At 45.0% G+C, this 11,897-nt stretch overlaps 1 protein-coding gene across 2 annotated transcripts in view; it reads left to right on the top strand.

Annotated features, from left to right (window-relative positions):
* SHTN1 (shootin 1) overlaps positions 1-11,897 on the top strand; it is a 60,241-nt gene that overhangs the window by 44,816 nt on the left and 3,528 nt on the right. For both annotated transcript variants that reach the window (XM_042818888.1, XM_042818889.1), the window contains exons 14-16: positions 136-189; positions 5,094-5,214; positions 5,424-5,607. In XM_042818888.1, coding sequence (XP_042674822.1) covers positions 136-189; positions 5,094-5,214; positions 5,424-5,607 — 359 coding nt within the window. The remainder of the gene's footprint in view (positions 1-135; positions 190-5,093; positions 5,215-5,423; positions 5,608-11,897) is intronic.

The following is an 11,897-nucleotide window of genomic DNA, read 5'->3' on the forward strand; positions in this document are numbered from 1 at the left end:
CTATGGAAGATTCAAAAGAATACGTTTGCCTTGCATTCCTCTTTTGCTTTGCTTTGAGTTTGTCATAGCCCATTCCATCTGGGCCAGTTTAGTAAGCATATGTTTTTTTAACATGTGTGTTGTGTTTGTTTACAGCCAGAAACACCAAAGCCCTCTGAAAGTGCAATGAAGGAATTAAAAGGGATCCTGGTGAGATCATCTGCTATTTATATTTCATTGTTTTCTTCTCGTGGAGCTGACGTGACCTTCTGTGCATAAAAGCTTGTAATTGAAAGTTCTGTATGAATATTTTGGTTTGAAGCAGCAGAGCAGTATTCTAGTTAATCCCTCAGTCATCCCCACTGTTGACTTCAGTGCTACTGAAAGAGTGGTTGTTGAGAGAACTTACTTTGGAGAAAGCTAACCTGTTAACTGTGCTCCAGGTTTGTACGTTCCTGCCACTAGAGGGGTTCTTATGTTCTGCATCTGCCATAGGATCTTTGGAGACTTTTCAGATAGTCACAGTGGGGATGCTTTGGTAGGGAAACTAAAGCCCCTGAACTGCACATCTAGATGGTCTAGTATTAAATGGGGAGGTTGGTGGCCCTGCCTGTGGCAGGGCGTTGGAAATTCGTGATCCTCCAGGTCCCTTCCAGCCCTGGCCATTCTCTGATTCTGTGATGGATGGATGGAGGTCTCTTATCATCAACTGCTGTCTCTCAAGGCATGAAATTGCTTGATAGCATAGACATAGCCTAAATAGAGCGAGAGCTCTCCAGTCTTTTTATATTTATATTTATAAACAAAGACATTAGGGTCGTATTTGGTCCTCCTAAAAGTAACGGGCTTAAGCTTGCTTTTGTTTTGTCCTTAATTCATACGTTGCATTGCTTGTTTTGCACAAGTGCTAAAATTGTACCAAACACTCAAGAGCAACCATAGTTCTTGCTCCCTGATTTTTGTGATCCCAGAACTTTTAAAGTTGAACTTTGGCGTATCAGGTGAAATTTTGCCTTTGTAAGGTAGAAAATGGTAAAATCCTACCTATGTCCAAGCAGAACACATCCACAGTAGATAAGACTTTCTGATCAGCCATAATTGCACCTAGATAATAACTTCAATATTGTGTTGGGTGATGCAAGACAGTACAGCAAAGAGAATAGCCACTGCAATGCAGAGAGCTAATATTGACTTAAAATCATAACATATTAAACCGACTCTTTTCCCATCACATTAAATGAGACAGCTGTTGGAGGATCCAGAGGAGGGCCACGAAAATGATCAGGGGGCTGCAGCACCTCCCCTACGGAGACAGGCCAAGGGAGCTGGGCTTGTTCAGCCTGGAGAAAAGAAGGCTGTGGGTGACCTCATGGCAGCCTTCAGTACCTAAAAGGAGCCTACAGACAGGAGGGGAATCAACTCTTTGAAAGGGTTCATAACAGCAGGACAAGGGGAAATGGGTTTGAGTTGAAGGAGAGAAGATTTAGGTTGGATGTCAGGGGGAAATTCTTTACTGTGAGAGTGGTGAGGTGCTGGAACAGCTGCCCAGAGAGGCTGTGGATGCCCCGTCCATCCCTGGAGGTGTTCAAGGCCAGGTTGGGTGTAGGTTTGGTTGGTGGCCAGGTTGGTGGCCCTGCATGTGGCAGGGGGGTTGGAGATTCATGATCCTTGAGGTCCCTTCCAACCCAGGCCAGGTGATTCTGTGAGTAGGAGAAAGGAAGAAATAATCTGGAGAGCCACCAGACCTTAATGCCAAGCTGTAATTAGAGGGGCACATAATTAAATATGGAGGTAAAGAGAAAAGGAATAAAATGCAACATTTGGGTTGCTTTAAATGGAACTCCATATGTATGTGCATTGTTTGCTGTGGTGTGCTGTTTGTACTTGTGCACACTCAATGACCCTGCTGAAGGGCCTTTCATTTTCTAATAGCTGTTTCATTTCTTTGATGCTGTATCACTGACATCGAGGGAGACTTGATTATGTATTTTGGAGGAAGCAGAAGGAGATCTATAGTTACAGTGTCTGACTTGTTTTTGGTTCTTAAGGATATTTGCAGTGTAAGACATACTAAATAAAACCCAATTCCAGTCTGCTCTTGAGACCAGTCATTATGCACAGTCAGACAACAAACATGGGGGTGGGATGTGATGGAGTAAACGTTTGTTGTTACTATGCTAATTATGCATTTCGTGTAGGCCTCCATATAATTGTTACAAACAAAGCATTCATGTTCCGTAAAGCACAGAGTTTGAGCAACTCAGTTGCTCAGGTTGCTTTTGTGCATGTGTGTTAATACAGATCTGCAGCACAGCGCTCAGAAATCGTGTATTTTCTCTGTTAAATTTCAAATAGAATCATAGAATCATAGAATCACCAAGGTTGGAAAAGACCTAAAAGATCACCCAGTCCAACCGTTCACCTATTCCCAATAGCTCCTACTAAACCATGTCCCTCAACACAACATCCAGTCTTTCCTTGAACACCCCCAGGGTCGGTGACTCCACCACCTCCCTGGGCATCCGTTCCAGTGCCTGACCACCCTTTCTGAAAAGTAATACTTCCTCATGTCCAGCCTGAATCTCCCCTGCCGTAGCTTGAAGCCATTCCCCCTGGTCCTATCACTAATGACACGAGAGAAGAGGCCAACCCCCAGCTCACTACAACCTCCCTTCAGGAAGTTATAGAGAGCAATGAGGTCTCCCCTGAGCCTCCTCTTCTCCAGGCTGAACATTCCCAGCTCCTTCACCCTCTCCTCATATGGCCTGTGTTCCAGACCCCTCACCAGCTTTGTTGCCCTCCTTTGAACACGTTCCAGGGCCTCAATATCTTTCTTGCAGTGAGGGGCCCAAAACTGGACACAGTACTCGAGGTGCGGTCTCACCAGTGCTGAATACAAGGGAACGATCGCCTTTCTGCTCCTGCTTGCAACACTGTTTCTGATGCAAGCCAGGATGCCATTGGCCTTCTTGGCCACCTGGGCACACTGTCGGCTCATATTCAGCCGAGCATCAATCAATACCCCCAGGTCCATTTCCTCTATGCAGTCCTCCAGCCACACCGCCCCAAGCCTGCAGTGTCGCCTGGGGTTGTTGTGGCCGAAGTGCAGGACCCGGCATTTGGCCTTGTTGAAACTCATCCCATTGGCTTCAGCCCAGCTCTCCAGCCTGTCCAGATCCCTCTGTAGGGCCTCGCTACCCCCAGGCAGATCCACACTTCCAGCCAATTTGGTGTCATCTGCAAACTTACAGAGGGTGCACTCGATGCCCTCATCGAGGTCATCAATAAAGATATTGAAGAGGACAGGCCCCAGCACCGACCCCTGGGGGACACCACTCACAACCGGTCGCCAGCTGGATTTGACTCCATTTACCACCACTCTCTGTGCCTGGCCCTCCAACCAGCTCCTTACCCAGCCAAGAGTGTATCCATCCAAGCCTCTGGCTGCCAGCTTCTGCAGGAGGATGCTGTGGGAGACAGTGTCAAAGGCTTTGCTGAAGTCTAGGTAGACCACATCAACAGCCTTTCCCTCATCCACCAGATGGGTCACTAGATCATAGAAGGAGATCAGGTTGGTCAAGCAGGACCTGCCCTTCATGAACCCATGCTGGCTAGGCCTGATCCCCCGGTCACCCTGCACATGCCGCATGATCTCCCTCAAGACGATCTGCTCCATAACCTTCCCTGGCACCGAGGTCAGGCTAACAGGCCTGTAGTTCCCCGGATCCTCCTTACGACCTTTCTTATAAATGGGAGTCACATTGGCAAGCCTCCAGTCATCTGGGACCTCACCGGTCAACAAGGAGCGTTGACAGATGATGGAAAGCGGCTCGGCTATCACCTCCGCCAGTTCCCTCAGCACTCTCGGGTGGATCTCATCTGGCCCCATCGACTTGTGGCAGTCCAGTTGGAGCAGTAGGTCTCTGACTGTTTCCTCCAGAATCACAGGGGGGTTAGTGTGCTCCCCAGCCGAGATTACCAGGTCAGAGAGAGAAATAGGTGTCAAAGAAAGTATTCTGGGAGCAGGATGTGGTGGAGGTGAGGGTTTAGTTATTGTGCTGGAAGCCTGAAAGCAGCTCAGCTTTTGTAGCTTATGGTGACACTTCCTTTTGTCATTGTCTGTTTCCACTCATCTTACGTTTGTCAACTGCAGTTGTTAAGAATATTTTATTTATGCTCTGGAAGAATGTATAGGAGTCTGACATGTTTTGGAAGACTGAGTAAACAGATATCCTAGAGATTCCCAAGGATTCCCAAGACTTGGAGGGAGAATGAGACAGCATATGGATGCCATGTTTTCAGTTATGTGATAAATGTTTTGGAGAAAGTTTACATTCAAGTGGATGCTGTTCAAGTAACTGACCTCTCAGGTGGGAAAGGCAAGCAGTATTTTCCGTTTGCCTACTGAAATTTGTGCAGGCACCTTTGGGAAGTTGTAGGCTTCAATTAAAGCCTTCTCTTCCCCAGAAGCAAAATGCTGCTGTCACAGCTTAGCTGAAACAAAATGCTAACACTGGCATAAAGCAGTGACAACACAGCAGTGGATTTCTATTTTGCATGTGTAAAACACTATTTTAACCTGAGAGCTGATCCTGTGTGTCAGAAGAACCATCACGTATGTGCAAGTATGCTCACATTTATGCCACATCAATCAGATTCTATGATATAATAACATGTTGCAGCTAGTGCACGATGGCTTCTCCAGGTGTGTGCACAGCTGAGTCCAACACAAGCACACTAAATGCACACTGTGCTGGGTAAGTGGAATGTGGCTCTGTGGCATCTTGCTAATAGAGGTGCTGGGCAGTGTTTGAAGATCTTTTAAATTTTAAGAGGGAGGAAGACAGTGTTTCTCTGCAAGCATCAGAGTTTGTTTATTGCAGATCCACAGCATCATTTCTTAAGCCTGATATCAGCCCTCAAAGGTAGGCAGGTATGGTTAATCCATAGATAGGGCTTAGATGCTCTCTGTTCAACTGCGGGGAGTTTTTTGACTGATCTAGGACTGCACTTGTCTTCCAGAAGCTTAGAAGGTTGCCACATAGCACATGTGGGAGGGGTGGCGCGGTTTGTTGTACGCTCAGAGAGCTTTGTATGCCTGTTTCTTGCTTTAGGAAACACTGAACAAATCCACTAGTTCCCGAAGCTTGAAGTCCCTCGAAACAGACAGTGGTGAAACAGAGCTGGAACGAGTTCTGCGACGTCGGAAAGTGACTACTGACCAGGACAGTGGCAGTAAGTGCCCTGACTCCTCCATACACCTCTTCCTGCTCCTGCCTTGAGGCACTCTTGAAGATTTACTTTCTCTTCCATACCATTGCTGTTTCAGCCATTATGTCTTTAAAATTCCATTTTGATTTCTGCAGGTGACTTGAGTTCTTATGCTTTGTCTCTAGACCTGCCATCTTGGCTAACATGAGCTTTAAACTTTCTTTGGGTTTTAGATCCCACTGGAATCTTGGCCACGTCAGAATCCAAATCTCTGCCTGTGTTAGGTTCAGAAGCCAGTGGTGTACAAACAGCATTGAAGAAGAAAGATTTGGAGACAGAATTCAGTTCCGAAGTACCCGATTCTGGTCCTGTTTCCAACCAGCTGAAAGGTGTCACAGATTCCAAAGCTATGTTACAGTAAGTAATGCAGTTTTCTGGATAGCTTTCAGTACCAGATCACTTTAGCTGATGCACTTCGGAAGTGGTTTCACTACAGTGTTGCTCAACAGGATAAATGTAGTATCTACAGCTGTTTGCCAGTGACTCCTCAAATAATTCATGTTCATGTGGTGACAGTTGAGTTTCCTGCAGTGAAGCTCTTTTCCTGCAGAATCTGTGATTGTTGTTTGTTTAAAAAAAATATAAGTTCTTCTCTACCACCAAAAAAAAGACCTGAAGATTTTTTGAGGAGTAGCAAAATTGAGGGCTCTTCCATATCCTGAACAGCACACTTAGTTACATAGGTAACTCTCTCTAAGATATTTTGAGCTCTGTATTTTCCATATAGCAGTATTTTCAGATAGAATCATAGAAGTCATACTGGTCTGTATGCAGTTGTGCTGGGTGGTTCCTGGTGGAATGAAATGAATGCAGGCTATTACTCTTCAACATTTTTTGATACAAATTGTGACTCACCCTCAAGATTAAGGTTCTTCAGAGGAATATTAAAAAAAAAAAGCAGTTGTTACTGTATTTGCACAGACAGAGAGGGATCTTTTATCACAATGGATTGAAGATCCAAGGTGTCAGTTTGGTATCAAGGAGTCAAACCTGCTTCAGAAGTATTTATTTCAGACAGATCTGCTGGAGGATTGGCTTCATAGCAGTACCACGCTCCTTGTGATGCTGGACTGTGCACTTGGAAATTCTCCTCCTATCTGTTCTTGTGATCTGATATTTACTTCACTCTCCTGCAGCTACTTTTATCATTAATTTTTGAATGGGTGAAGAGCCCAATTTCCTTTCGGTGCCCTTCAGCTTTATTTAATTTACACTGAGTTTTAAAAGCAGACCCCTTTTTCCACTCATGTATTTTCCCCTTTTATTACATTAAAGTATTCTTAGAAGAAAGATGATCTTCATTTTAATTTAATCAGAAAGACGAAGATTTGTTCAGCAGGTAATTGGATGTGCATAATGCTGCTGCATTTTCTTGGACTGACAGAATGGTTCACCCTGACAGAAAGGTGAAGTTGTTCCCGAAAAATCCTGTGTTTGTAGTTGGTGGATTTCCACAGTTTTGAGCAGATAACCTTTATCAAAAAACACAGCAACTCCCACCACCTTTTGTCTACCTTTTATTCCACCAAACTAAGTGGAAATTGCATTTGCAAGAAAGGAAATGAAATAATTGCAGGCCCCAAGGTCTTGTAGAATGCGTGGTGAATTGACAGTGAAAAGGATCTTGTGTTGACAGTCACAGTTGTTATGTGTTATAAAAGCATACGTGAAGCTCAATTTATTTCTCAGCTTGCCTATTCAGTGACATCCTAAAAGACACATTTCACTTTAATTTATCTGCTTAAAGCATTGAAACAAACGTGATGGGCCAGATTCCTCAGTGCTGCAGGGCTTCTTTGCGCCCACCGGTGTAAACCTGGAAAGGCTCAGCACTGAGGATGGTTTTCCAATGGGAGAGAGAAGGTGCCGGGGCCCTGCAGCGCTTCTGCTGGGCTGGCAGGGAGGAGTGGAAGCAGCCAAGGTGCTGCTGAAGTGCAGTTACTTTTCTTTGCCTCCCGGGTGCTGCTTGTAGCAAAAGTGAGCAGAAGCAGCCTCCAGACTGCAGGGAGTGCAGTGCTGCTGTGAGACAGGGCTCATTTGAAGCAGATGCCCGAAGGAGGTTCATTTGTCGTACACATCTGACAGCTTGGATCTGTAAGCAGGCAGCATTGCAGTGTTCTAGGCTTCCCTGGGCACACCTGTACAGGCAGTTTAGTTTGGACCACAGTGCATTTCTGAAGGGAATCTCCCTGTTGTTCCCTTTTGCTGTGCTCAGGCGCTCATCCTGCAGTGGTTTCAGTGCACGAACCGAATCCCCGGGTTCACTGCAGGGTGAAGCAAAGTCAGGGATGCGATGCAGCTTTTAGTGGCTGGCCCAGGGACCACGCAGGAGCTCCTTCAGTGCGTAACCCCGACGGTGTTGTGAGGACAGGGTGCAAAGCACAGGCAGTTTCTCCCTGCTGCACCGCTGTTCCTAAAGCAGCCTGCGTTAACTAAACAAACGGCGTGCGGCTTTCAGCAGGAACCCTTCCTGACAGAGGCACACAAAAGACTTATTGTGGCACTTCTCATTCATACCTGAGGTAAATGGGTGCAGCTGTCTCATCATTTGCGATTCCTTGAAATCTGACAAAGGTGTGACCTCCCTCAGCTGTTTGCAGCAGCAGCGAACCTTTTATAGCAGGCAGAGGATGGCATGTCTCATAATCCCCAGGTGTCTCTTCCACTGCACTACTTACCTCTTTTTTTTTTTTCCCAGCTAGATTTTAATGTGCAGCTTCTTGCAGAAAACCCTGCAGATGGTCGTGTGTGAACTGTTTTCTTTTGCTGTGCTGTCCCTTTACTAAGACTTGTGGTCTGAAAGAGGCAGGGTAATACTTACAGATATTTCTTTGTTCACTTTAAGTGCATCTGTTCTCATGGAGTAAGAAGGATGCATGTTGGAAAATGTCTGTGAACAGCAATGACAGAAGTTGGCTCCTTGAGCGAAGTCCTGGTTCCCACACCAGCACCGACTCAGTGACAGCCTAAATGCTGATGAGACAGTGAGATTGCAGTCTTTGATTCAAGCAGGGCTCCATGCATAACGTGGTTATTGCTACAGCTCAGTGTTTCCCAAGCATCACCCCCAGCAGAATCGGGTGGGCTGCTGACTGGTTGCCAAAAGAGGGATAGAGGAAAAAGGCTGTAATGCAAGTCAGCGTGGTTCACTCCAAGATTTCCTGGTATTCAAACTAATTGATGATAACTTGATTGATTCGGAAGGAAAATGTAGGGTATGAACCACAAGGGTTGGGGTAATTTCAGAGCAGGAAATTGCCAGAACAGAGGTGTGCTGCCTTGAAGCAGATGGTTTGGAATGTGTGAAGTTTAGCTTAGCTGGTGGCGAGGGGAGATGTAAATAATGTGTCCTAGGGAGGGACTGAGGCTTTATCTTGGTATTCAGGTAACTTCCTCTAGAAATCATTTCCCAGATGTTTAGCCCAGCATGGGTGTAATTCTGTGACAATTGCTTAGAAGACAGTGGGTGACAATGTGGCCCTCTTGGGATTGCAGAGCGCTTTGTGACTCCCTGTGGTGCAGAGACACGGAAGGGAAAGGTGTGTCTGGCTCTGCCCCGTTTTGTTTTTTTTTTTCCTGTTCCTCCCCCCAGAATTTGGTAAACATTTTGTTTCTGGGCAGCGCAGACCTCTGTTAACAGGGAACCGCAGAGAGGGTTAGTCTTAATCTCATGATTTTATACAATTAAAGGATTTGTCCTCCTTCTCCTGGCTGTAATCTTAGTACCCCTGAATCATCCACCAGCTCTGCAGGAAGCGGCTCAGCCACAGCGAGGCAGAGCTACAAAGGTTTTCCAGGGCAGCTTGAGCATGGGCGATTTGGTCTGAACAGCAAATGAAGGAAATGATGGGATGTTCTGAAAGTTTGAGGTCTCCGTAGTTTTAACTGTTTTCAAAGGTACCGTCACGTGTTTTTCTTAGACTGTACACTGTGTGCTCTAACTCACTGCAGGCAGAAGCTCTTCAGGGTTCCTCACGGAAATTAATTTGCTGATCTTTTTTGAGCGTTTTCGAAGCAGTGCCTAAAATGGGAACGTTTGCCATAACTTGATCCTGTGTAGCAGTCAGTCTGCAGTCACATTCTGCTCACTGCTGCATCGACCACTTCTGCTTGGCTGAGTGCAGCAGAGGCACTTCTGAAATGGAGAATGGTGCTTTCTTCATGAGCACCTGTTGGCCAGACACCAGCAAAGGAAGGAGCCAGCAAACTAATTGACTTGCGTCACTGTCTGCATCCCCTTGCATTGGACAGATGCTTAACTGGAGCCTTGTTCGGGCTTGTAATTGGTGTCTTTCTTACTATTGTTGGGTTCCTTTGGTTCCACTGTCGCTGTGTTAAAAATTGTGAAGTATTTAGTAAGCAGGGAAGGGTTTGAGGAAGGTAAAAGTGGGCCAGGTCTCAGCTGGCAGATCCCTAGGGCGGCAGTATGGGGGGGACAGTGCAATGAGAAGTGCCTGGGATGCTGCTCTCTGCAACTCAACCCAATTGAAGGCTGATAGAGATGAGTTTTGTCACTGTTTTTTGTCGCTCCGCTGCAGGAGCGATGGTTGTCTTCAGTGTTGGGGTCTTGAAGGAAAACAGGAATGGTGGGAGGTAGGTGGGTGGTATTTACAGGCACGAGAAGCTGCGGCCACGGTTTTTAAGCTTCATTGGGGATTTAAGTGTTGGTGAGCAAAAGGCAGGTTGGCTTAGTGCTTTGAATCTCATCATTTGGGCAGTAGGGAGTAGCACTGGTTGAGTTTGATTTGGAGTTTAAGAGCAATTTTATTTGAAGAGGGGCTACAGGTGTCTCAGTGCTCCAGAGCAGGGACCTTGCTGAGAGACAAGGACTGCTAATTTGGTTGAATGGTCCATTTAGCCTTTTGCTTTTACATATTGTCAGAAAATTGGATGAGACTTCTTCCCAAAGTTCTTTGCAATGTTTACATAACATCCTGGTTTCTGATAGAAAAATGCTTCAATAATTTCATGAACAGAGCATCAAGGAAGGTTGAATCATAGTAAGGTTATAATCTGAACTGGAGGAAACAAAGAAAATCCAAGTCTCAGTTGACTGTCTGATACTTAGTTTGTCCTTTTGTATTCTTACTGTAAATGATTTACAAAAGGCCCAGCAGCTCTGCTTCACTGATGATCCCTTGGTTATAACCCTTCTATTGCTTTTGATCTCCTATTGCAAGCAGTCCTTCTTAAAGCTGCATGGAACTTTGTATCCCATACCATTAATCTAAAAAGCGTTTGTCCTTTGAATCAGGATGTGATGTACAGGTTTTATGTATCGAGTCATAAAACTGTATGCAGACCTATGAACAGTTATGTCTGAACAATAGAACGAGGAGCTCCATTTCTGACTTACAGCCGTAGTTGGACAAACAGCAAGAATACTGATAGTGATATTAGCAATCTCAGGGAGGGAAGAGCTTTGCGTAGGGCCAGGCAGAGCTACCTTGGCTGAAATCTGTCATCATCCAAAGCTGGCTAACTACAGCTGTACTAATTGCTTTTTCCAAGCTTTATTTCTAATAGCAAAAACTGTTCTTTGAAAGAAGGCACCAAAATTATGTTCATTCTTGCACTGAAATTTTATTGTGCCTGCATTCTGCTCTTGACAACTATTGAACAGGAGCTACAAATACCTAATAAATAGGGTTAATGATTTCCAACAATACCTCGGCTCTAACAACAGCACTGTCAGGCTGGTGCTGCAGCAGTGTAAAGGATTTGAAGAAGGGGATGCTAGCACAACACAGTGTGAATAGTAATTCTTATTTTTATGCTTGGAACTCTGGTTTAATCACTGGTTTTCTCCATTAAAGTACTTTATATCGACATCTTTCATTTTTCTGACCTTTGAAGGTGGTAAATATGATTGCTGTTTTATCCATTTTTGTTACAAATGAAACAGACTTCAGAGCGTTTGGCCGTGCATCAGTTGTTGGAATGCTGCCATACACTAATGCAGACTCCCCACTGTGAGCCCAGTGAAGAATTATACTTTGATTCACCAGATTGTATTAAATAGTCCAGCTGTTGGGATTTGAAAGATAGTTACCTCCAAAGTGAAATAGAAATGAACTTGGCATTTATGGCTTTGACCATTTTTATAGTGTTGGGCAATCAGCTTTTCAGAGGTAGCACTTTTAAAAATAACCCTCTTCTGGTTACGCTGGTTTAAAAAATTTAATTTGCTTTAATACTTTACCGTGTATTTCCTGGAATGATTGGCAACTTTTGCATAAAATAAAAATTATTTTGCTTATGATATCACTGGCTTCCGATAGCAATCAAGTGAGTCTGAAACTGCATCTATTAGCACCAATTTCTGAATTAATTACCTTACACCAAAGTTCTAATGTTATAGACAACTCTTGTAATTAAGGCTTCAACGTGGAATTTCATTCAGTACATCCAGAGCTGAGATAATGCTCTCTGAAATGGTGAGTGTGACAGCTGCAGCCTGTGGGAACACTTATCTGTTTTATGAGTACTGTGTTCAGTTTTGGGCCCCTTACTGCAGGAAAGATGTTGAGGTCCTGGAGCGTGTCCAGAGAAGGGCAGCGAAACTGGTGAGGGGTCTGGAGCACAAACCTTATGAGGAGCGGCTGAGGGAGCTGGGATTGTTCAGTCTGGAGAAGAGGAGGCTCAGG

This window comes from Centrocercus urophasianus, unplaced genomic scaffold (assembly GCF_019232065.1).
Source record: "Centrocercus urophasianus isolate 14NV4802_14NV808 unplaced genomic scaffold, USGS_Curo_1.0 seq_17, whole genome shotgun sequence".
Taxonomy (NCBI): Eukaryota; Metazoa; Chordata; class Aves; order Galliformes; family Phasianidae; genus Centrocercus; species Centrocercus urophasianus.